The following is a 26,231-nucleotide window of genomic DNA, read 5'->3' on the forward strand; positions in this document are numbered from 1 at the left end:
TTGAATTATTTTATGATGACAGAAATGAAACTGAAAGAGAAATTTTTGCAGGTAAAAGTAAACATACACCTGGGGTGATGGACCACTTTATCCGAGTATATTTAAAGAATCTGGAAAAGAGATTATCAGATCTTTAGCATTAATAATGAGAATATCCTTGGATTCAGGGTAAGTTCCTACAGATTGGAGACGTTCAAATGTCTGTTTTATTCATAAGAACGGTTCAAACGGTAAAGTGAATTATCATCTACCTGTAGGTTTGACTTTACTGACAAGAAAAACAATGGAGTCAATAGTTAAAAAAAAGTGATGAAAGAACATCTGGATAGGAATACAGCTGTTAAGCAATCTCAGTCTGGATTTATTAATGGGACATCATTCCTGAGCATTATCTACTGTGAAGTAAAAAACAAACAACTAGATGCAAAGAACAAACTTGAAATAAAAATAATTTACTTAGGTTTTATGACAGCCTTTGATACAATTGTACATACAGATGATTCCTGTAGATATTGTAGATACACGTAAACTTGTACAATACAGTTCAATCGAGCAATACAGTTTAATGGAGTTTATTAAACTGTATTGCTCGATTGAATAATGGATAAGCTATAACTAGATAGAAAGATTCAATAAGTAGCAAAGGGGGGGGTCTACCTAGATCTGAATTACTCCCCAAAGAAACTATGCTATGAGGCTTCAGTATATTGTGTCTGTAATTGCATGTATTCTTCAGTCGGTTTGCTATTTTCTGGAAGAAAATCTTAGTTTTCGAGTGAAAAAACCATGCTACCTTGTGCGAGATCGACTTATTCAGCCACGTTGTAAAAAAATTTAATAAAAATTCCTCGCGTTATTAACCTCGCCGGTGTGGAAGACGGTGATTATAATCATAGTCTTCTAGACCTGTAAGATGTGCTGCCCACGACAGCCGATAGGAGAAAGAGAACGTAGTTATTTATAAATGGATTTTGCTCTTCGTGGACTAATGTTTTGAGAGGTGGCAAACAAAGTTTGGCGTTGAACCCTTACTGTTTAGTAATGGTATTGATTTAGAAATTTAAAATTTAATGTCCATGTTTGCTGATGATTCTTAGTGGGGCAGGATGGTTAATGACATTAATTCTTCAGGAAGATCTAGATAACGTAGGCAGATAGGAACCTCGCAGGTAGCACGTTTGTTATAATCAACGTCCTCCCACACCTAGCAGAAAAGGCCTCCACTCGAATCCCATAAATGGCTTGAATTTTTATAGGCTTTTCTCACAACGTGGCTGAGTTAGTTGGTCTCAAGGAAGGGTTTCATTGTGTTTTCTTCCGAAAATTTGGGACTTCGTCCAGCAAACAGCAAACCGACAGAAGAATAAAGGCTTGCTTTTTGCATCATTTTCCACTACTAATGCTAATGTGCACCCTGTCATATTGCATTTTTCCCTGACAGCATAGGGAACTTCCAAAACGATAATGCGCTGTGCCATCGGGCCATACTGCGCACGAGTGGTCCCAGGAACACAATAAAGATATTACCCATTTTAATTGGCCTCCAAATTCGCCTGACCCCAATCCAATTGAACATCTATGGGATGTTTTAGAATGGAAAATGAGGCGTATGGACATGCAGCCATCATCTGTTCCGACTCTGTGGAAAGGCTTGCAGGTAGCATGGCTGCAGATCTCTACTGACGTCTTCAGACATCTAGTGGACATAGTGTTTGGGTAAGGCGCCACCTGTGATTTCCCACATCTGTGCCATCAGTACTCTTGTGATGTATACAGAACCTCTGTAAAAACCAGAAAAATTGTAGTGTGTTGTATGTGAAAAGTGTTGTGTTGGATTCTGTTGTAATGTTCTGGCTGCTTGGCTGCAGGGGCCCCTAGTGAGACTCCACGTTGCCTGTAACCCCCTACCATTGGGAGGTGAGCCAGGTTGTCCACAGCACTCTGGCTGCTCTGCGTAAGGGGTAGCCTGAGCTTCCTGACAGAGAGAGGGGAAAAAATGATGAAAGTAGGAACAGGGAGGAGGATGAGGAAAGATGGTGGAGCAAAGAGGTGGGAGGGGAGAAGTGGGAATCGCCCCTGGCATTGAGAGCCCACCCATTGCCAGGGTAAGGAAGACAGTTTCTAGAACAAGGAAGGTCTGCAAAGGAGAGCGCCATGTTGGCATGCCACATCTGGCAAGTCAGATTTCAGTGGCACCCGACCAAACCACAGGTATTCAGGTGCAAAAAAAACTGCGAACAGTTAGTGTCATCAGTTGGGTTGTCCTGGAATTGGTAATGTGTACCTCAAGTGGTAGAACGCCTTCACTGGAATACAACTTGAGCGAACTCGTGAGAGCATATAGAAGTTTTCTTCTGTGAGAAAAAGGTGCTCAGAATTTTGAGGATTTTCCTGTATCTTCGTGAATAGTCTAGCCTGGTAGGTGTCATACTGGGGACATGCTCCCAGTTTTTCTTCATGGCTACAATGACAGAATGGGTTTTCTTCAATTCCAAGCATAGTCTAAATGGGCCATGCCCTGAAAACAGGACTTGCCCTGTGACTTGGAGACCTCGAGCAAACCAGTGAGGAGGCTTTGGGTATGTGAGCAATACAGTTGGAATAAATTTTTCGTAACAGCACCTTTTGCTGTCGAATTTCAGTGATCTAGCCATATTTCAAGCAGTTTGTCTGCTGTCCTTCTCTTTTCTTATTTTGGGTCGTTTTCCATACCAAGCTGAATGCCAGCGACTGTGCAAGGGATCCCTTTTCTGATGCAGTCCGCTCTTTATGACTTCAAGGTGCAGGGGCATACAGCTAGCCAGGACCTGGAGAGCAGGAGTGCTTATGGTGCAACAAGCTCTTGTAATGATTAAGAGCATAGGACGTTGAATAGAATCCAGTTTTATGCGATTTCTGTCAAGGATAACTCTGTGACACCATACAGCTGCACCGTAGCAAACTATGGGCAGGAAGGCAACTCTGTAGATGAGAGAGAGTGCCCTCCGTTTAAGCCCCTAGTCCGCCTGGCTGATGCGTGTAATCATGGCTGTGTATTTCTTTATCTTGGAGGCTAGGCACTGCAAGTGTAGAAAAAATGTTAGCTTTGTCTATCAAGATTCCGAGGTATTTAATCTCAGAGTAGAGCCTGATTGGTCTGTTTGTGATCTTGATTGTTGGAGCTCTTGAAATCTGTAAGGTTCCCTTCAACAGGATTGATTTGGTCTTTTCTCTGGAAATGGAGAATCGATGTAAGGCAGCCAGTCCTGTAGTTTTCTGATTGCATGGTTGGATTTGGATTCCACCTGTGCCCTAGTCTCAGCATAGACTATCGGGATGAAGCCATCAGCAAATGCCATAGAGAAGGCTTGCTCAAGTTCCATCCCCAGGAACTCGTCCAGGACAATAGACTAGAAGAATGGTCCCAGGACAGAGCCCTGAGGACAGCCCTGTGAAACTTTCTTGGTGAAGAGCTGAAACTTTGCAGCAACAGTAATCTTTCTGTAGGTTAGGTATGCTTGTATGAGTTTGTATAAGCTGATTGAGATGTTGACCTGACGGAGCCTTCTAAGGGTTCTGGGCCGCTATATCCTATCGAATGCCCCTTCGAAGTCAACAATTATTGCCACAGAGTACTTGGAATCTGTGGTTGTATCTGTAGAGATCAGTTGGTGAATTGCATCTACTGTACTCATTTCTTGCTGGATTCCGAATTGTGTCGTTGAAGCTAGGTTCGCAGCTATGTAATGACTGTTGAGTCTATAAAGTAGCAGTCTATTAATTTAGCTATCACAGGGAGGAGCGCTATCGGACGGTACGATTTCGGTTTTTCTGGTGGTTTGTCTGAGCTTTTCAGGATTAATTTAAGGTGAGCATTCTTCCAGGTTGAAGGAAACTCACCATACTCAAGACACCTATTGAAGGTGGACAGCAGTGGCAGAGGGTAATACTCTGCAAATTTTTAATGATATCTACCTCTAGTAGGTCATGGGCTGGAATCTTTCCTTCCTTGTAGTTCACACATTGTGAATGGTTCTTCAAAGTTGTCTGAGGAGTAGTCATTGTTCATTGGTCGTAGATAAGAGGGTCACTGTGATTGGGAAAGAGCATATTTAAAAGATTCTCAACTGAGTCTTCCCAAATCATGGTAGTAGCTCCATCAGATTTTGTAGTTGCATTTAATGTTTCCCCTCTAGGGAGCTTATTCGTGCATTGCGGTACACGAGTCCCCAGGGGTTATTATTTTCTGTTGTAGAGACTGATTATTGCCAAGAGGCTCTTTTGCTTTTTCGTATTGTCTCAGTATATGTATTTCTGCAGACTTTATAAACTATCCTGGCTATGTCCACTTCTTTCTGGGGTAGCGTAGCATGAGCTCTTTGGAATTCCTTTCTGGAGCGGTGAACAGCCTTTCTGAGATTACCCAGCTCCCCGTTCCACCAAACAGCTGCTTTCTTAAAGGGCTTTCTTTTACGGATGAATTCAGTATATGCTTCTTGAATGGGTTTGCTTAGTGTTGCATGTATTGTTCAGGTGGATACTGAGTGATAAGAGGAGTATCTTCAGATAGTTCTCTGTTCAGGGCTTCTTGAAAGAGAGTCCAGTTAGCTTTATTAGTGCAACACAGTCCTGCTGCATATCTTGTGGAGTATTTAAATTATTATATTAAGGTTACCGCAATTTCTTACATAAACCTGTATTTGTGTCTGTAAATTGCATGTGTTTTCTGATCGATTTGCCTCTTTTTCTGGACGAAAAAATCCCAGTTTCTGGGAGAAAAACCTTGCTATCTATGCCTGAGATCGACTAACTCAGTCACGGAGTGAAAAAAAGCCCATTGAAGTTCCTCGCATCATCGATGGGAACCCACGCCTTTTCCTCTCGGTGTGGAGAGGACGGTGACGATACCACTGTGCTACCGCGCAGATATCTAGTGGAGTGAATGCCTAGGCGAATAACGGCAATTATCTGTGCGAACGGTGCCCCAACACGATATTAGATAGGTGATCATTATTCAGTGATTGCCAAGTGTATATATGTTACTATATGTGTAATATTAGCATTAGCATTAGCATTACTAGAGGCATATGATGTAAGAAAGCAAGTTTATGCAGCATCAGCCAAAAAAAAAAAAACCCACTTCCACCTCACCCCTCCGTTCGTTCGAAATACCTGTCCAGCTGAGCCTTAAATTTATTTAGGCTATCAACCTCCACAACAAGGGATGGAAGTCTGTTCCACAAACCAACTACCCGCTGGCTAAAGGCAAATTTCCGCACATCTATCCTACATCTGCCTTTCCTCAATTTGAATTTATGCCCTCTCAGGTGATTATTCTGAGCCAGAGGAAGAATCCCATCAGCATTGAGCATGCTCAAACCATTCAAGGCTTTATACACCTCTATCAGATCACCTCGCCGGTGACTAGTCTCCAGCCACTGTAATTTGCAAAATTTAAGCCTTTCTTCGTAACAGCAACCCTTTGTTCCATTCACTAATCTTGTTGCCCTTCTCTGTATTCGTTCCAGCAGCTCTACATCCATCTTGAAATTAGGCCTCCAGACCTGTATACAGTACTCAAGGTGTGGCCTGACCATTGCCTTATACAAGGGAATAATCATCTCCTTATCCCTGCTAGAAAAATTCCTGCATATCATTGACAAGACACCATGAGCTACTCTTGCAGCCCGTCTGCACTGCTCAGAGAACTTCATATCTGCCTGCACAATTACCCCCAGGTCCTTTTCATTCTCTACCACTGTCAGTGTAGTACCACAGAGTTGATGATACGTGGCTTTGGGGTTGCTGTTTCCCATATGTAGTACTTTACATTTGTCAATGTTAAACTTCATTTTCCACCACTCAGCCCATCTGCTCAACCTTTCCAGATCCTGTTGCAGCAGCATAGCGTCACTAGTGTCCTTAACAACCCTGCCAACCTTTGTATCGTCTGCAAACTTGGACATTAAGCTTGATATACCACCATCAATATTATTTATAAATACAGAAAACAATAATGGACCCAACACTGAACCCTGAGGGACTCCACTAATAACATAAGTCCACGATGAGCAGTGTCCATTGATTACCACTCTCTGTCTTCTCCCCCTCAGCCACCCCTTTATCCATAGCAGCAATTTGCCTCCAATACCACACTGCTGCAATTTGTGCAGCAGTCGTCCATGTGCAACAGTATCCAAAGCCTTTCTAAGATCCTAGTATATAATATCAAAGTTATTCCCCGTATCCAGCTCTTTTGTGACTGCATCATAGTATCCAATCAAATTGGTCAGGCAAGACTTCCCCTTAAGAAAACCATGCTGTGTCCGAGATATAACTGAAGTCTTGTCTAGATGATCCTGCAGTGCTTCTTTAACCAGTGCCTCTATTAATTTTCCTGGAAAAGATGTTAAACTCACAGGTCTATAATTAATTGAGTCAGCCTTTGATCCTCCTTTGTGAATTGTGGTCACATTTGCACTGCTCCAGTCTGTGGGTACCTCCCCTGAGTCCAAGGAAGCTCTCATAATTATGGCTAAGGGTTTGCTTACTTCCTTTGCTGCCTACTTTAATATAACTGGGTAGATCTCATCCATCCCAGGTGCCTTTCTTGTGTTTATCTTCAACAATTTCTCCTGCACTTTACTCTCAGTTATTACAAGATTATCTAGCTTACTGCCAGAGTTGAATACACCTCTGGCATTCCCCTTGCTGAATAACTCATCATGTGTGAATGTCGATGCAAAATATTCATTTAGTTTGTTAGCTACCTGAGCAGGACATCAACAGTTGAACCATGGATATCAAGTTGACCAATCTGATTCATCCCCTTCCTTCTGGAGTTTACATAAATAAAGAACTCTTTGCTTTTTTTCTTTGCATCCTTTGCCAAAGATTTCTCATAATCTGCCTTTGCTTGCCTAACCTCCTTTGTGACTTGGTTACAGACCAGCTTATATCTATCATAGGCTTCCATGTCACCCATTAATTTATATGTATCCCATGCATTTTTCTGCTCTGCCATGTGTCTCATTAGTTCATCTGAAATCCATTTAGGCCTAAACCTTGAACAATATTGCTTAGTTGGTATGTAAAGCCTAATAGCTTCCAAGATAAGTTCTTTGAATGCTTCCCATTTTGAATTTGCTGTTGGTAACAACAACAGTTGATTCCACTGTTTAGAATTTAAATACTATCTCAGACCATCGTTGTCGCCTTTACGAAAGCAATAACCCTTCCGTGTACCCCTGATCAAGTTATGAAGTTAATAAGTGCAATATGTTTTAAGCAAGCTCAATGCTGCTGGGATTCTTCTTCTTGCCCAGATTAATCACTTGATGGGACATATATTCAAATTGAGGAAATACAGTTGTAGAATAGAGGTGCAGAAATTTGCCTTTAGCCAGCTGACATCTTTACTCTATCTCACACAACATACACAGAGCAACATATGCTAAAATTTGTTGTTACTCAGTGAATATTTGTTTTTGAAATAAATTCTGCCTAATGTTATGGAAGCGGCTGTTTGAATAAATTTAAGGAAGGATTGTAAAAATTATTGGAAAGGATGGTTGAATGAAGTGGGCATTTTTTTTAAATTTTAGCTGATGCCGTATAAGGTTTGCCTTCTTGAATCATTCTGCCAATATTAATACAGTACTATTACACTCTGCTATGTGCTTGCGCACCACAGTTTAAGAAACACTTCTTAAATAAATTTCAGTTCACTCCTCTTTCAGACCACTTTCCGTGTGCAACCATTTTTTGCAGATCTGAAGCAGACCATTGTGCCCTTCCACTGCTGAAAGTTTGCCAACATTGCAACAGTGTTTTTAAGTTTTGATATTTATTTGGATTTTGTAGCATTTGTCCACCAGAGGACGCCATGTTTTGTATACCGCTAATATCCCCTTTCTTACCCCCTCAGTTATTACTGATTACGTTAAGTTTTTTTGTTGTGATTATTTCTAAATAAGCTGAAAAGCTTTAATTGAAAGCGAAGTTTTAAGTAAAAATTCATACATTGCATCAACATGAAGATGGCTGATAGTTCAAGTATACTGAGGCGGAATCGCCCTGGTACAAAAACTGAGGTGAGTATCACTGCCGGCTTGGCTTCCGAAAGTATTTTTGTGTTTATCGCAAAAAGTTGTAGTTAATTAACGGATTAGTTTCGTCTATATGCTTTCGAATCTCGGATTTGAAGTTCGTTAAAGGAATGTGACAAAATATGTTCTTTTTATATCTTCACGAAATATAGTACAGACTTATGTAAAGCTTTGGCTTGTTTCATTCTGAATCTGTCATCCAGATCACAGGTGTAATCACAGTGGCATTGCCCCCCACAGTTTCTAGTTATGGTGGGTGAAAACTGCCATCGTGTCTGTTTTGTATGTTTATAGAAAACAAATTTATCAAGCTTTTAAAGCAAATTCGCATCTTTATGCTGCGGTTTTGTTTTATTTTTAACTGGCATTACTACCCCAGCAGACGAGTAGGTGAATTGGACGGAAAAACAAACATAATAAATAAATAAAATAAAATGAAAAATTCCAGTGTAATGGAATTAAAGTTGTTGGTTTAGTCATTAAGAATAAATCAGATTTTTCCCTAATTAACTTTAAAACAAACCTTTCTATTGCGGGTTATTTCATTAAAAGATAACTGGCAGATACACGATTAAACTGCGATTATTATCTTTGTTAAACAGCACACGTTCCGAAACTTCTGCCATTTGCACTACTCTCGATGATCAGATCAATTGGTGGTTATCTCTTAATGAGCCATATTTTTATATTGTTCTTTCAGAATAGAGACAGTGGGTTAGTAACATGCAGAATGGATAAACTAAGTGATCACCAGGTATGCCAGTGTGTTATTGCACCATTTGGAATCTTCTTATATAAGATGCATTCAGGTTGGCCCTGGGAACATAGAAATTTTTACCTTTTCATAATAATTATCACTCATAATCATCATTACATTTTCTAAAAACTGCATCTTATTCATAGTTTGGCATATTATTATTTGGTAGTCTTTAGGGTTGTCATTCTTTGACTGTCAGCCCCTCCTTCTCAACATCCTGGGTTACAACCCAGTTATGAAGTACAAGGCCATGATATGAGAGGAACGAAGGGGTCCTCTTACCAAGGGAGGCTTAAGTTCTGCAAAATGCAGCTGCTGGAGACTAGGCACCTGCGAGGTGATCTGATTGAGGTGTATAAGGCCTTGAATGGGTTGAGCACACTGAATTCTGATGTGATTCTTCCACTTGCTCAGATTATGAACCTAAAGGGGGGCATAAATTCAAGAGGAAAGACGGTTGTAGAATAGATGTGTGGAAATTTGCCTTTAGTCAGTGGGTGGTTAATTGCTGGAACAAACTTCCATCTGCTGTGGAAGTTGATAGCTTAAATAAATTCAAGGAGGAAATGGACAAACTTTTAGAGGGAATGGTTGTGTGAAATTTTTTTTTTTTTTTTTTGGCTGATGCTACATAAGCTCATATGCTTTCTTGCATGTGATGCAAGAAAGCTCAGATGCTTTCTTGCATCACATGCATCTATTATTATATTGCAATGATTGTAATAAATTGAGTGTATATTCCTTGCTGGTGGAGGATGGAGAGAATTGGTGGAGTACAGTGGGTTATTGGAAGGTGTGTGTCTTGGGGGGGGGAGGTTATGTATGATTTCTTTCTATTATATGTCTCTGTGTGCATGTATGTAATTAGAATGTAAGAATGTGCCAGTCATATGGCAAGGCAAGTTTGTAGTGAATAGAAAGTAAACCAGTACGTAACTATTGCAACAAAATAAAAAGTGGGGATAAATATATATATTTATTTATTGTTCTATAACATAGTGTTTCAGGAAAGATTAAAAAAAAAAAAATAGTTTTGGTTACATTGGCCTTTAAAGAGTGGGGTAGGGAAGACTAAAGGATATTCCTGGGAAATGTGGTTGCCTCAAATACACCATCAACTTTGTAAAATTTTATTGAAGAACACATGTAAGAATTTGCACATGTTAATTTTTCAAAATGGGATGTCTGTGGGAAGTTCAAGAGCCCCCACAGACATTCCATTGAGTTGCAGCTTGAAATGCAATGCAGTAAGCAATCTTTTGGTTTCAAGAAACAGTCTTGCTTCTACTGCTCCATTATCAAGATGGGATCAAACAATTTGTTATTGCCTTGTATCCTAATAGCAACACCTTTAAGCATATACTAATAGAGGCATGTGATGAAAGAAAGCAAGCATATCAGCCTATGTATCAGCAAAAAAAAAAAAAAAAAAAATGCACACAACCATTCCCTCTAAATGTTTGTCCAATTCCTCCTTGACTTTATTTAAGCTATCAACTTCCACAAGGACAGATGGAAGTTTGTTCCAGCAATTAACCAACCGTTGACTAAAGGCAAATTTCCGCACATCTATTCTACACCTGTCTTTCCTTAATTTGAATTTATGCCCCCTTAGGTTTGTAATCTGAGCAAGTGAAAGAATCCCATCAGAATTCAGTGTGCTCAACCCATTCAAGGCCTTATACACCTCAACCAGATCACCTCGCAGGTGCCTATTCTCCAGCCGCTGCAATTTGCAGAACTTAAGCCTCCCTGCAATTTGCAGAACTTAAGCCTCTCTTGTTAAGAGGATCCCTTCATTCCCCTCACCAATCTTGTTGCCGTTCTCTGTACATGCTCAAGCATATCTACATCCTTCTTAAAATGAGGCCTCCAGACCTGTATGCAGTGCTCAAGGCGTGGCCTGCCCATTGCCTTATACAAAGAGATAATCACCTCCTTTTCCCTGCTAGCAAAATTCCTGTATGTCATTGATAAAAACCCCATGACCTTCTCTTGCAGCCTGTCTGCATTGCTCAGAAAACTTCATATCTGACTGCACAATTACTCCCAGGTCTTTTTCATTTCCTACCAACCTAAGTGTAGTAGCACACACAGTTGTTACATTCCTCTGGGGTTACTTCTACCGATATGCAGTACTTTGCACTTGTCAATGTTAAACTTCAATTGCCACTTCTTAGCCCATCTGCCCAAATTTTCTAGATCCTGTTGCAGTAGCACACTGCCATTACTGTCATTAACAACCCTGCGAACTTTTGTATGATCTGCAAACTTCGACACTAAGCCTGATATATCTTCATCAATATCATTGATAAATAAACAAAACAACAGTGGGCCCAACACCGAACCCTGTGGAACTGCACTAATAACATTAATCCACGAAGAGCAGTGCCCTTTGATTACCACCCACTGTCTTCTCCCACTCAACCACCCTTTTATTCATTCTAACAACTTACCCTAAATACCATTCTGCTCCAATTTGTACAGTAGTCTTCCATGTGCAACAGTGTCAAAAGCTTCCCTGAAATCCAAGTATATGATATCAAAATTATTTTTTGCATCCAGTTCCTTTGTAGCCACATCATAGTATCCAATCAAATTTGTCAGACAAGACTTTCCCTTAAAACCCATGCTGTGTCTGAATTATTGCCGCAATCTTGTCTAGATGATCCTGCAATGCATCTTTAACCAGTGACTTCATTATTTTACCCAGAACAGAAGTTAAACTAACTGGTTTGTAATTACTCATGTCACCCTGTGAATTGGGGATACATTGGCACATCTGCAGTCCGTGGGGACTGCAGATGTGCCAAAAAACAGTTAGCAGTCACCTGTTTTTTGGGCTTTTCTGTTAGTGCAATCTATCGTAAATGGACAGTAAACTGGATCTTATTGAATTTTGCGATAATACCGACAGCTGGGATTCTGTGGGTTATTATGGTGAAATGTGTTTACACTTCCATGGAATCTTCAATCATATAAAAAAATTTATTTTCAGAATCTTCTCTTTATTTCCATTTTTAAAGCTTTGTAACTTGTTACTCCATTCTCACTTGTGCATATCGTGTTACTTGCAATTTGTGTGTGCTGAGTTCTTTGTTATTGATTGCTTATCTTTTTACTGTTTTAAATTTTAACCCCCACCCACAAATGTTAGTGAACAGAAATGTCAACTAGTTAGTATGTACATATTACAGTATGTATTAATTATTCCGATTTTCACGTATCATTTAATTTTTTAATTGGTAAGGTAATAAAGGGTAAAACTGCTTAATATATCTTTACTTTTATAGTCTGTGGATAATATTCTTCCTATTTTTGCTAATTAGAATCGCTGTTTAATAGAATTAAAATTCAATTCACAAACGTGATCACAATGACCGGCGTACATATTAAGCATATTACTACATATTACTACACATTGTATAGTGAATGGTACTTTACTATGGTGAGTCCATTGTAACATGATTTGATTGTACAGTGAACCAATTGTAAAGCGGGGTCCATTGTATTTTTAACTTTTTTTTTTTACATGAAACTTCTGATAATTGGGGCAGCCGCTTAATTGGGCCAAAATGCACTAGTCCAGATGTGTCCCATATAACCGGAATCGACTGTATTTGGCATTTTATTCATGTCAAGCCTATTCCCAAAGTCAAGTCTCTAAAGCAATATAAGGATTACAAACCTATCTCCATTGAATGTGGATTACTTCAATTATTTGGAAAAATGCTTCCACACCTCATAACTTACTACTTTTCTCAGAGGCCTTCCTACTTGCATTCCATCATCCCTAGTAGATCGACCCCAAAAAAATTTTTGGACAGGCTTTTCAGGATTCAGCTGGCAGTAAACAGGAATTCTCAACTAGACATTTTATTTCTAGATGTCAGAGTATCATTTAATACTTATCAGTTGACACAATAATTTTAATATTCCAATATTATTTCAACATCAAGGGCAATTTAATTCAGTTCTCACAAAATAGTTAAACCAAAGAGTCGTATATATTAAAACAGTGATTTTACCCATGTTTGTGCTTGCTTTCGTGGAGTTCCTGAAGGTGGTGCCCCTGTCTTCCTTTCTGTTTGCTGCCACTCTCCATCCTTACTTCTGAGATCATAATGCAGCACTCTATGCAGACAATATCATGTTTTACAACAACCATAATTCTAGCTAGGCCATAGACATTGTCCATCAAGAAAATTTCCAAATCCATGAATTCAAAAACTACCTACTCAGCATAGGATTAGACATCAACCCTGAAAAGTCACTGGTTATGTCCTTTTGAATTCTGAAAAAGAAAAGTGATATCAGGATCAGCAATAGTAGTTCATAATGCAGGAAATTAAAGCAACACAGTGACTTAGGGTTGGCATGGGTTGTATGACTTTTTTTGTGAGTATTACTTTGACATAGCTAAAATCCTTGCAGCCATGTTAGCAATTAGGCAAGGTTTGGTAGGTGTTACTGACAAACACTTAATAGCTAACTATATTGGAACTTACTTGGTGCCAATATCAAAACTCTTAATATCCAGATGGTTTCACCATGTGGTTACTCAAAAAACCCACATAAAGAAACACCTCCTTTTTGAATATTGGATTTTCAAGTTGCTTAATCATGTTACTGGTTACCCTTCTGCCCATATCTAAATCTGTTCTCCGATCAAACTTGTAAACTATTCCTTGGAGCCAACTACTGATTGAGACAAATCTTACAGTCCTCTCTAAAGTTATCATCGGCCTAATTGTTTATATAGTAATGTTAGAAGTGTCGTCAATGAAATGAGCGAATTCAAACTGCTGGTTAAAACAAGTTGTGGACATAATAGGGCTTACGGAGATGTGATGCCGCCCAGAAATTGGGGATGATGAGTTTCAGTACGGCTTGTATAATGTATTTAGGAAGGATAGGGTAGATAAAAGGGGTGGTGGGATAATGCATCTTATCAGAAGCAGCCTAAGTGTGATGATAGCTTTCCCGGATTCATGTGCTAGTATAGAATCTGCATGGTGTGAGATAGTTGGAAACAAAGGTATAATGCGAGTAGGAGTAATCTACAGACCAGGTGATTGTGAAGATTATGACAAAAGCCTCTACATGCAAATGGAATGGGCAAGTATACATCAATGTCTTATGGGTGATTTCAATTTGCCTCTAATTGATTGGAGTAAATGGGAAGGAAACTCGACATGGGGAACAAAATTTTTAAATCAACTAGATGACTATTATTTGTATCAGCATGTCAGGGAAAGTACTAGAGAAAAGAATATCCTAGACCTCATCATCACCCATGAATCAGATGACATAACAGGGCTGACAATAGAGGAACCAGTAGCAGGAAGTGATCACGGAGTTCTACGGTGGATGATGAAGAGAGAGGTAGCAGTAGTAAAAGGCAAAGGAATGGGTTTTAATCTCAGAAAAGGAAATTACAATGCCTTAAGGTACTACATGGCCTCTATTAACTGGGTAGATGTCACACAGAGAATGAATACAATTTAACTGTGGTATGCTTTTAAAACATTAATCAGATGCCTTGAATGCGTATTTACCATTAAAAAAATACTTCACGAGGAGGGTTCCAAGTTGGATGAATAGTGAAGTTACCATATTACTTGAGCAGAAAAAGGTGGCAGCATGGAAAGGTTACAGAGCAGTAAAAAGTGCTGAAGCCTATAACATCTACAAGGTGATCTGTAATAGAGCCACAGAAAAGGTTCGACAGGCAAAGGCAGTTTATGAGAAATCACTAGCAAACAGAGCAAAGAGGGGGGGGGGATAAGGAATTCTTCACATATATAAATGCCAAGAAGAGCAGAACAAACCAGATTGGACCTTTATGTAAGGGAAAGGGGATAGTATTAAATACACCAGCTGCCATTGCAGATGAACTCAACAGTTATTTTGCATTGATATTTACAAATGAAAAACCTTTTGTGGCAATGGGATATTGTGGGAGCGAAGTTGAAAAATATGTAATTAATCACATTGAAATTTCGCAAGATTATTTAATGAAAAAACTTTCGAGCCTACAGGCCAGTAAGGCTCCTGGAGTTGGTGGAATATACCCTATAATCTTAAGGGAGGCAGCAAGTGAGTGCATTGAACCATTGAGGCTAATTATGCAAGCATCACTAGACGCTGGGGAGATTCCGTTGGATTGGAAAAGTGCCAATGTATCTCCCATACATAAGGGTAGTTATAAGGGTGGGAAAGTGGGAAATTATCGACCTGTCAGTCTGACTTCAGTGGTAGGGAAAATCATGGAGGCAATGATCAAGAGTGGAATTCAGGATCATTTGGATAGAATTGAAATTCTCAAGGATACTCAGCATGGTTTTGTAAAGGGAAAATCATGTTTAACAAATCTGGTTCGCTATTTTGAAAGGGTCACTCACGAGTTGGATTTAGGGAATAATTTTGACATTGTTTATTTAGATTTCAGCAAAGCTTTTGACTCAGTCCCACATGAGCGGTTGCTTTATAAGCCGGAACAGGTTGGAATCACTGGGAAAATTCTCAGATGGATAGCAGGATGGCTTCAGGGCAGGAGGCAGAGGGTTGTGGTAAATGGCTATTCCTCAGATTGGGTTGATGTAAGAAGTGGTGTTCCCCAAGGATCAGTATTAGGACCAATTGTTTTTTATTTTCATAAACGACATTGATGAAGGGATAGAGGGCATGATGTCTGAATTTGCAGATGTTAAAATTGGTAGAGTAGTTAATGATCACTGTCAAGCTGAGCTTCTTCAAAGAGACCTAGATAGACTTCAGGAATGGTCAGAAAAATGACAGCTATGCATTAATCCAATAAAGTGTAAGGTATTACACCTGGGAAACAGTAATCCCAAAATAACTTATTCACTTGGTGGAGTTCAACTAAACACAGTACTGGAGGAAAGGGACTTGGGTGTTACGATACGGTCAGACGTGAAATTCTCTGAGCATTGTAAACAGGTTGCAAGGAAGGCCCATGGTGTTTTATCGATGATCTATCGAACTTTTGCAAGTAGAGATAGGGACGTGATAATCCCATTATATAAGGTTTTTGTTAGACCACATTTGGAATACTGTGTTCAGGTATGGAGACCACACTTAAAGAAAGACATCGAGCTTCTTGAAAGGGTGAAAAATGGGTAACTCGCCTGGTGAGATCGGCAAAAGGGCATCCTTATGAAGAAAGACTTCAAATATGTGGGTTGCAGAGTTTGGAAACTAGACACCTTAGAGGAGATTTGATTGAGGTGTTTAAGACTCTGAGAGGCATCAGTATAATGAAAGAGAACGAAAATTTCAAGATTATAAATGATGCTAGAACTAGGGGACATAAATTCAAGTTACAGGGGGGGAAATGTTTAGATTGGACTGCAGGAAGTTTTATTTTAGCCAGCAAGTTATACTGGAATAAGTTGCCTACATGGGTGGTAGAGGCTGACAGTTTGGGGAAATTCAAAGATCATCTGGATAATACCTTCAGGTGAGGGAAGTGCATAGGATGATAGGTTTAATTTCCTTTTCTTTTATTAATTATTATCATTTATTTATTTTTTTTATCATTGTTTTATTCGGTTTTTTTTTTTTTTTTGGCTGGTGCAGCATAAGCCATCGGCTTTCTTGCACCATGCGGCCATCACTAATACTAATACTAACTGAACTTCTAGAAGTTCTAGGACAATCCTAGAACTTCCATAGCCGTAGTACAAGATGAATGGATACCAATACAGTTGAAACTTCATAACCAGGTTGGATTATTAAGGCTTTTCCTTTCAAATACTGTTCATTTGTGTAACTCCCTCAAAATAAACCTCCATAAATTTGTTTAAATTTGCTCTGGTTAGTAATATAAAAAAGAAAATGACCCAAAAAAAAAAAAAAAAAAGAACTTATTTACACTGTAATATAGGCGACTAATCAACTCTGACAGCTCTAAACGCTATACTCTATTCAGGATATTGTTCTACAGTCTACCTTTGTAGAAATGTTTATATTTGTTGTCATGTATATCTTTGTACAGCGTAACTGGTACCCTCTAGTTGATATTTGTTCTGGGTGAAGCAGTTTGCAATATGGTGATTTTAATAATAATGATGATAATATTTTTTGTTATCCAACTTGGACTTTCTCAGGCAGTAGAGACCCAGGTTAACCTGTCAATTGTACTCACTAGGTCTGTTGTAGACATTTACTTGGCATAGTCAAATTTTGTGCCTAATTTGGAATCTCCTCCTTTTCACATTCTCTGGCTTAAATTGTTTAGCTCCCATTCTGTCAAATTCATCTGTTGCCATTATCATTCTCCCAGCTCCAGTAATCACGCAGAACTCTTTGACTTCATTTTTATGAAACTCAACTTTCCTAACATTTGAGGTAATTTTCCTTGGCAATTTTAACATTCATAACTCCAGATAATCAAGGTAGTAGTAGTAGTAGTAGTAGTAGTGGCACATGATGCAAGAAAGCAAGTGTAGGAGCTTATGCAGCATCAGCCAAAAAAAAAAAAAAAAAAATCATCACACCATTCCCTCCAAATGCCTGTCCAGTTCCTCCTTAAATTTATTTAACCTATCAACTTCCACAACGACAGATGGAAGTTTGTTCCAGCAATTAACCACCCGCTGGCTAAAGGCAAATTTCCGCACATCTATTCTACATCTGTCCTTTCTTAATTTGAACTTATGTCCCCGTAGGTTCGTAATCTGAACAAGTGGAAGGATCCCATCAGAATTCAGCGTGCTCAACCCATTCAAGGCCTTATAGACCTCAATCAGATCACCGCGCAGGTGCCTAGTCTCCAGCCACTGCAATTTGCAGAACTTAAGCCTCTCTTGGTAAGAGAATCCCTTCATTCCCCTCACCAATCGTGTTGCTCTTCTCTGTAAACGCTCAAGCAAATCTACATCCTTCCTAAAATGAGGCCTCCAGACTTGTACGCAATACTCAAGGCGTGGCCTGACCATTGCCTTATACAGAGGGACAATCACCTCCTTTTCCCTGCTAGCAAAATTCCTATATATCATTGACAAAACCCCATGACCTGCCCTAGCAGCCTGTCTGCATTGCTCAGAAAACTTCATATCTGACTGCACAATTACTCCCAGGTCTTTTTCATTTTCTACCACCTTAAGTGTAGTACCACACAGTTGGTACGTTTCTCTGGGGTTACTTCTACCCATATGCAGTACTTTGCATTTGTCAAGGTTGAACTTCAGTTGCCACTTCTTAGCCCATCTGCCCAAATTATCTAGATCCTGTTGCAGTAGCACACTGCCATTACTGTCATTAACAACCCTGCCAACCTTTGTGTCATCTGCAAACTTCGACATATTAAGCCTGATATACCTTCATCAATATCATTGATAAATACACAAAACAACAGTGGGCCCAACACCGAACCCTGTGGGACTCCACTAATAACATTAGTCCACGAAGAGCAGCACCCATTGATTACCACCCTCTGTCTTCTCCCACTTAACCATCCTTTTATCCATTGTAGCAACTTACCCTTAATACCATTCTGCTCCAATTTGTACAGTAGTCTTCCATGCGCAACAGTGTCAAAAGCTTTCCTGAAATCCAAGTATATGATATCAAAATTATTTTTCGCATCCAGTTCCTTTGTGACCACATCATAATAACCAATCAAATTTGTCAGACAAGACTTTCCCTTAACAAACCCATGCTGTGTTTGAATTATTGCTGCAGTCTTGTCTAGATGATCCTGCAATGCATCTTTAACCAGTGACTCCATTATTTTACCCGGAACAGAAGTTAAACTAACTGGTCTGTAATTACTCGTGTCACCCTTCGATCCACCTTTGTGAATTGGGGACACATTTGCACATCTCCAGTCCGTGGGAACCTCCCGTGAGTCCAAGGATGCTCTCATAATTATGGCTAAGGGTTTGCTTAGTTGCTTTGCCGCCTCCTTTAAAATAACTGGATAGATCCCATCCACCCCAGGTGCCTTTCTTATGTTTAACTTCAACAATTTCTCCTCCACTTTGCTCTCAGTTATTACAAAATCATTAAGCACACTGCTACAATTTGATAACCTTCTTCCATTTTCAAACTGTAATAATTCCTCACGTGTGAATGTAGATGCAAAATACTCATTCAGTTTGTTTGCTATCTGAGCAGGATCATCAACAGTCGAACCATCGATGTCAAGTGGACCAATCATATTCATCCCCTTCCTTTTAGAGTTTATATAAGTAAAGAAATCCTTGCTGTTTTTCTTAGCATCCTTTGCCAAAGATTTCTCGTAATCCGCCTTCGCCTGCCGAACCTTCTTTGTGACCTGATTACAGACTAGTTTATATCTGCCACAGGCTTCTGCGTCACCTGATAATTTATATGCATCCCATGCATTTTTCTTCTCTGTCACGAGTCTCATTAGTTCATTTGATAACCATTTAGGCCTAAACCTTGAACGATATTTCTTAATCGGTATATAAAGTCTAGTAGCTTCCACGATTAATTCCTTGAATGCTTCCCACTTAGAATTTACTGTTGGTAACATCGTCAGTTGATCCCACTGTACAGAATTTAAAAACTGTCTGAGACCACTGTACTCCCCTTTACGGAAGCAAAAACCCTTTCCTTTACCCCTGACGGTAGTTACCTCTTTGAGTAAATCCCACTTCAGCACACTGTGATCACTGCCACCTAGTGGTTCCTTTATCTGCAAATTCTTAATACACGAATGATCACTGCTGATAACCAGATCAAGAGTGTTACTTTCTCTGGTTGCCTCTCGAACATGCTGCTGCAGAAAACAATCATCCAATAAATCACAAAAGTCTGACTGGTGTGTGAGTGACCAACCCACAAGTTCCAGTCAATATCTGGGAAGTTAAAATCCCCCATTATAAGACATTCAGATTTACTGGCCCACTCTATTTCTCTGTACAATTGTTCATTGTACTCATTCAAGTCATTAGGCCTATAACACACTCCTACCCTTATTTTTCCTTTCGCAGTGCTTATCTCGCACCAAACTGACTCAACAGAGCACTGTTCATCTATATTAACTGGGTGCACTTCCTTTGATTTTACGTTTTTCTTAATTAACAGCATAACACCCCCTCCCTTTCTGTCCTGTCTATCCTTTCTGTACACATTGTACTCCCCAAATTCCAGTTCTGCATTCCTTATATCTTTGTGACACCACGTCTCTGCTATCCCAACAATATCCGCCTTTGATGTCTTGACCAACACTTCAAATTCATCAAATTTATTTACTATACTTCTAGCATTGGTATACATGCAAGGTGACGAGGCTTTTGCAATTACTAATGACCTCATGTAGCTTGTTCATTTACTTTACTAGAATATCAGACAGTCCTAAATACACATCGAAAACCCTTGATCTTTTTCTCTCTAACTTCACCATGTACTTCATAGTACATGGTGATTGTTAGCGGACCTCTGTTTACTTCAGATCACAACATGGTGGTGATCTGTTCTCCCTCAGAGCTTCTCTCTCTTGGCTAGTCTCAGCCTCATGTTGTTTGGCATTATAGGATTGCAAAATGGAATGAACTGCATAATTTCTCTAGTTTTTTCCCTTAGTTGGATTACTGTTTTAAATATTCTGATCCCAATGTTTGATCAGCTTGTGCCAGTCAAATTATTCTTCGAGGGAAGAAATGTTTTATTCTGTGGTCCACCCTAAAACCTCCTCCTTTAATTAAACTTTGTTTTCCAGTAAATGTGCTAAGGCTGTTTAAGATGAGAATGTAGCATGTTGCAATTAGCTTGTATCAAAAGCACATGCTGCATTTTCTACCCACATTGAAACTTTCAATAATTGTAAAACAATTATTAATTAGTCCGAACTTGATTTTGAACAGGTTGCAAGTAGAAAACTGACTTCTTGTCCAAATGATAGTTAAGCATTCTGGCCTCTTGCCAAAACTGGCAGTTGCAACTTCTGTCCATCAATATGCTCACCTCTGTTAACACTTTCACTGCTGGCTTTTCTGATGTCCTTTTCGACCTGGGATTGAGTCAATTTGGATTGGAATAGGCAGAAACATTTTTGGGCTTTCTTCTCACTATGGCTGAATTAATCAGCTCCCATTACTTGATAAAAATAACCAGTTTTTCTTCTGTCAAATTGGAAGAAAAATTTCTAAAAGTAGGGTGGTTTTTCCTTTAAGTGGATTAAAATCCAAAGCCACATAGTTGTGTTCAAAAAGCAGTAAATGTTTTAAAACCTGATGGGTCTGTTGTATCGTCAGCTAAAGACAAAACCAACTTACTAGCATCCTATTTTTCTTCTAGCTTTTGTATCAGCGATCTTGGTAACCCATCACCTGTAATGTATTCTACTTGGTGCCTTTTTAGTCTTCTGACAGAAGGATGTTAGAAGAATTCTGAACGTTCTTGATGCTAAGAAGGCTCCAGGTCCTAATGGAATTCCTCCATTTGATCTCAAAACCTGTTCACCTCTTCCATGTCACCTTTTCACCCTTTACTATTCCACAAGTGTTTTTTGTATTCTGCTTGGAAATTAGCCCATGTGCAGCCAGTTCCTAAAAATGGTGACAAATCCCTCCCATCCAGTTTTCATCCATTTGCACCAAAGCAATGGTGAAATTCATCAACCACTAACTCATCAATTTTCTTGCAAACCTTTCATTAGATCAGCAATCACCAATATGGATTCTGTTGATGTTGATCAACTGGTGATATATTGGCCTTTGTTACTCATCTTTTTTTAAAATTTGTTGAGCCTCAAGCAGTTGCTCATAACACATCTAAGGTGTTTCATGGTATTTGGCATAAAGGTCTTCTAAAGAAGTGCCCCCAGCATATGAATACTAACTGGGGTGATAGTTGACAGCCCTGTGTCATTTAACTTCGCCATGTACTCACCATTGTTCAGTTCTTTCTCACATTCTTTTCATCTTGTATACTAATGACCTTCCACTGACTGGAAATCCTATCCATGGTTTTTCCAATGATAACACACTACATCTACATTCACACATGAGGAATTCTGTAGGCAAGTGGAGGCCAGAAGCTAATCAAACTCTGACATTTAGGGAATCTAAATGATTTTGTAATAGCCCATGTATTTGCTAACCTGTGTGGATTTCAGGCAGCCCTTGTAATTCCTATCTTGTTTCTCTGACTGCTGCATGTCCCAGTAGAAGCATTGTAAGAATTAGTTTCACCTCTGCTTATTGCTGACATTGAACTGTTGGTTTGTGTATCACCTCTCCCCAAACTAGTAATGTATCTCATTCCTATAAATCTCATCCCTTCTGTTAACAAGCACAGCCCATGTTATGAAAAATTATTCAGTATTTTATAATGATATACAATTAATGTGTGTTATCTTTTTAATATGTTCATAATTTTTGACTATTGATTGTCTGAGCTATTCACAAATTGTGTAACACAATGAGGAGGTTTTGTTAAAATCTTAAAATGCATTACTGTTGAATGTAATTACAGCTGCACCTTTCGAAATGTTCTAGAGGTGGAGGAGAATTTTCAATTTTTTTTGTCAAAGATTGCACAATTAAAATTGCGAGAAATGGAAGCACACATGCAACTGAAGTGTGTGTTGCATTTGGTTTGCTAATATGATGACTAGAAAAGCCATGTCCTCTCCTCCCTTTACCAGTTTGTGGTGTGACCATTAGTAAGGCCAGTTCACAACAGCATTTTATAATTTTTTAATTCAAAATTTGGGCTATTACAATTACTTCATTCCGTTTGTAAAATTAGCAGACTCTTTAAATTTCATTGATAAACATATCAGAATTATCTGAATAATTTTTGATGCTTTGTCAGTTTGCTGTTGCCCACTACGGAAGTAGTTACATAATCCTATGTTAATCCAGTAATATATGTGACACATGGATTACATCTTATAAGCAGAACAAATGTGACTAACAAAAGTAGGTCCCCAACTCTGTCATATATATGGGTGGCTCTTCTAATTGCACCTACCATGTAAGCCTGTACAAGATAGTTACCAGTAGTAGTAGTAGTGTTACCCTGGTCAAACATACTTTTTGATTGGTCCTCCAGCATTCTAGAATAGGATTGTTCCTGAACTACAGATGTAAGGCTTTGTATATATTGAATAAAGGATATTAGTAAGAACAAAGGAATTTGATGTGCTGGTTAAGACTTCAAAGTTGGATATTGTTGGGATATCAGAGATGTGATGTCACACAGATATAAGGAATACAGAATTGGGGAGACAATGTGTACAGAAAGGATAGACAGAATAGAAAGGGAGGAGGGATTATGCTGTTAGGTAAGAAACAAAATCTAAGAAAGGCATCCAGTTGACATGGGTGGACAGTGCAATGTCAAATCAGTTTGGTGTGACTTAAGCACTAGGAAGGAAAATTGAGAGTAGAAGTGTTTTATAGGCCTGATAGCTCTGATGAGTACAACTGTACAGAGAGATAGAGTGGGCCAGTAAATCGGATTGTCTTATAATGGGGGATTTTAACTACCTAGATATTTACTGGAACTTGAGTTGGTCACTTGCACAATAGCAATGTGGATTTATTGGATGATTGTTTTCTACAGCAGCATGTTTGAGAGGCAACCAGAGGGAGTAATACTCTTGATCTGATTATCAGCAGTGATTCTTCATGCATTAAGAATTAGCAAATAAAGGAACACTAGGTGGCAGTGGTCACAGTGTGCGGATGTGAGATTTACTCAAAGAAATAACTACCATCAGGAGTAAAGAAAAGGGTTTTTGCTTTTTTAAAGATGACTACAGTGGTCCCATAAGTTTTTAAATTCTGTATAATGGGATAAACTGATGATGTTACCAACAGCAAATTCTAAATGGAAAGCATCCAAGGAAGCAATCTTGGAAGCTACTAGGCTCTTTGTCCCAACTACGAAATACTAATCAAGGTTTAGGCCTAAATGGATGTCAGATGAACTAATGAGACTCATGGCAGAGAAGAAAAATGCATGGGATACATATAAATTGAGGCGACCCAGAAGACTATGGTAGATATATGTTTGGTTTGTAATCAAGTCACAAAGGAAGTTAGACAAGCAAAGGCAGATTATGAGAAATCTTTGGCAAAGGGTGCAAAGAGAAACAGCAAAAACCTCTTTACTTATGCAAACTCTAGAAGTGGATGAATCAGATTGGTCCCCTTGATATCGATGGTTTGATTGTTGATGATCCTGCTGAGTTAGCTGACAAACTGAATGAGTATCTTGCATCTACATTCACACATGGGGAATTCTGTAGGGAAGTGGAGGCCAGAAGCTTATCAAACTCTAGCCGGGAGCTAAATGATTTTGTAATAACTGGGAGCAAAGTGGAGGAGAAATCATTGAAGTTGATGGGGTCTATCCAGTTATATTTAAGCAGGCAGCAAAGGAAGTAAGCAAACCCTTAGCGATAATTGAGTGCTTCCTTGATCTGGAGATGTGTGAATGTAGCCCAATTCATAAAGGAGGATCAACGGGCGACATGAGTAATTACAGACCTGTTAGTTTTACCTTCTGTTCCAGGGAAAATAATGGAATCTCTGGTTAATGATATGTGTATGAGGGATTTTGAGAAGAAATTAAAGCTGTTGCAAGTGTGATATTAGATTTGTTAGATGATTATAATGGAATTCTTCATTATATTATTTACACAGGTGGAGGATAGGATTACAGGGTTTCAACTATCTAGGGAGGCTCTGATGAATTCGGTGGAATGGGTTTTTGATTCTGTAGAATGGATGCAGTGATATATTATACATAAGAAATGTAGTGAATTAAACCCTTCCATAGATGTAGTAGTAGTAGTAGTGACATGTGATGCAAGAAAGCAAATGTATGAGCTTATGCAGCATCAGCCAAAAAAAATCACACCATTTCCTCCAAATGCCTGTCCAGTTCCTCCTTAAATTTATTCAAGCTATCAACTTCCACAACGACAGATGGAAGTTTGTTCCAGCAATTAACCACCCGCTGGCTAAAGGCAAATTTCCGCACATCTATTCTACATCTGTCTTTTCTTAATTTGAATTTATGCCCCCTTAGGTTCGTAATCTGAACAAGTGGAAGGATCCCATCAGAATTCAGCGTGCTCAATCCATTCAAGGCCATGTATTGGGAGTTAGCATGGTTTGTCCTAAAAAATCATTGTGCTGATAAAAATTCTTCATCTGATAAATCTGCTAGTCCAACTAGGTTATTTAGTAACGTTAAGAAATCTGTTTCAAGGTATCTAATTTATTGGATGCAACTCCCTGTGCAGTAGTTGTTAAGGCTAGTCCAGGGTCTGCATGTTCTTCCAGTGCTGATATTAAAAAAAATGTTTCTAACAAAATTAAGACAAAGCTATGTGGACTCAAATTGAAACCAGTTAGGGACTTAGGAACAGATACAGTGGATTCTGGTTATTTGGGCCACCGGTTAATCGGGGCAGCCATTTATTTCGGGCAAATCTTAAAAAACAGAACCCAATTGAGAAAATAGCCAGGGTTTACTTCGCTTAATTGGGACAGGAGACCACAACACTGGAGATTACTCTACAATTGTCTCTGACTGTACCATGTGGTTCGGTCGGATTTCTGGAGGTCACAACAATAAAAACAGTTAGCAGTCACCTGTTTTTTTGGGCTTTTCTGTTTGTGCAATTTATCATAAACGGATAGTAAACTTCATCTTATTGAATTTGCGATAATACCGGCAGCTGGAATTCTGTGGGTTATTATGGTGAAATATGTTTACACTTCCATGGAATCTTCAATCATATAAAAAAATTAATTTTCAGAATCTTCTCTTCATTCCTATTTTTAAAGCTTCGTAACTTGTTACTCTGTTTTCACTTGCACGTATCATGTTACTTGCAATTTGTGTGTGCTGTTCTTTGTTATTGATTGCTTGTCCTTTTACTGTTTTAAATTTTAACCCCCACCCACAAATGTCAGTGAACAGAAATATCAACTAGTTAGTATGTACATATTACAGTATGTATTAATTATTCCGATTATCACTTATATTCTTCTGATTTTCATGTATCATTTAATTTTTTTAATCGGTAAGGTAATAAAAAGTAAATTTGTGCTTAATATATCTTTACTTTTATAGTCTGTGGTTAATATTCCTACTCTTTTCGCTAATTAGAATCTCTGTTTAATATAATTAAAATTCAATTCACAAATGTGATCACAATTGACTGGCACTTACTACACATCGTATAGTGAATGGTACTTTACTATGGTGGCTTCATTGTAACATGATTTGATTGTACAGTGAACCAGTTGTAAAGTGGGGGTCCATTGTATTTGTAACTTTTTTTTATGTGAAACTTTGGATAATTGTGGCAGCTGCTTAATCGGGCCAAAATGCACTAGTTCCGATGTGTCCCAAATAACCGGAATCAA

The 26,231-nt window shown here is 38.9% G+C and overlaps 1 protein-coding gene across 2 annotated transcripts in view; it reads left to right on the forward strand.

Annotated features, from left to right (window-relative positions):
* Positions 1-7,874: 7,874 nt before the first annotated feature.
* The window catches only part of Mob4 (MOB kinase activator 4), a 56,259-nt gene continuing 37,902 nt past the window's right edge, over positions 7,875-26,231 (forward strand). For both annotated transcript variants that reach the window (XM_090384107.1, XM_090384108.1), the window contains exon 1: positions 7,875-8,072. In XM_090384107.1, the coding sequence (XP_090240233.1) occupies positions 8,013-8,072 (60 nt within the window). In that variant the 5' untranslated portion in view covers positions 7,875-8,012. The remainder of the gene's footprint in view (positions 8,073-26,231) is intronic.

Source organism: Mastigoproctus giganteus, chromosome 10 (assembly GCF_048544385.1).
Source record: "Mastigoproctus giganteus isolate SK-2022 chromosome 10, ASM4854438v1, whole genome shotgun sequence".
NCBI lineage: Eukaryota > Metazoa > Arthropoda > Arachnida > Uropygi > Thelyphonidae > Mastigoproctus > Mastigoproctus giganteus.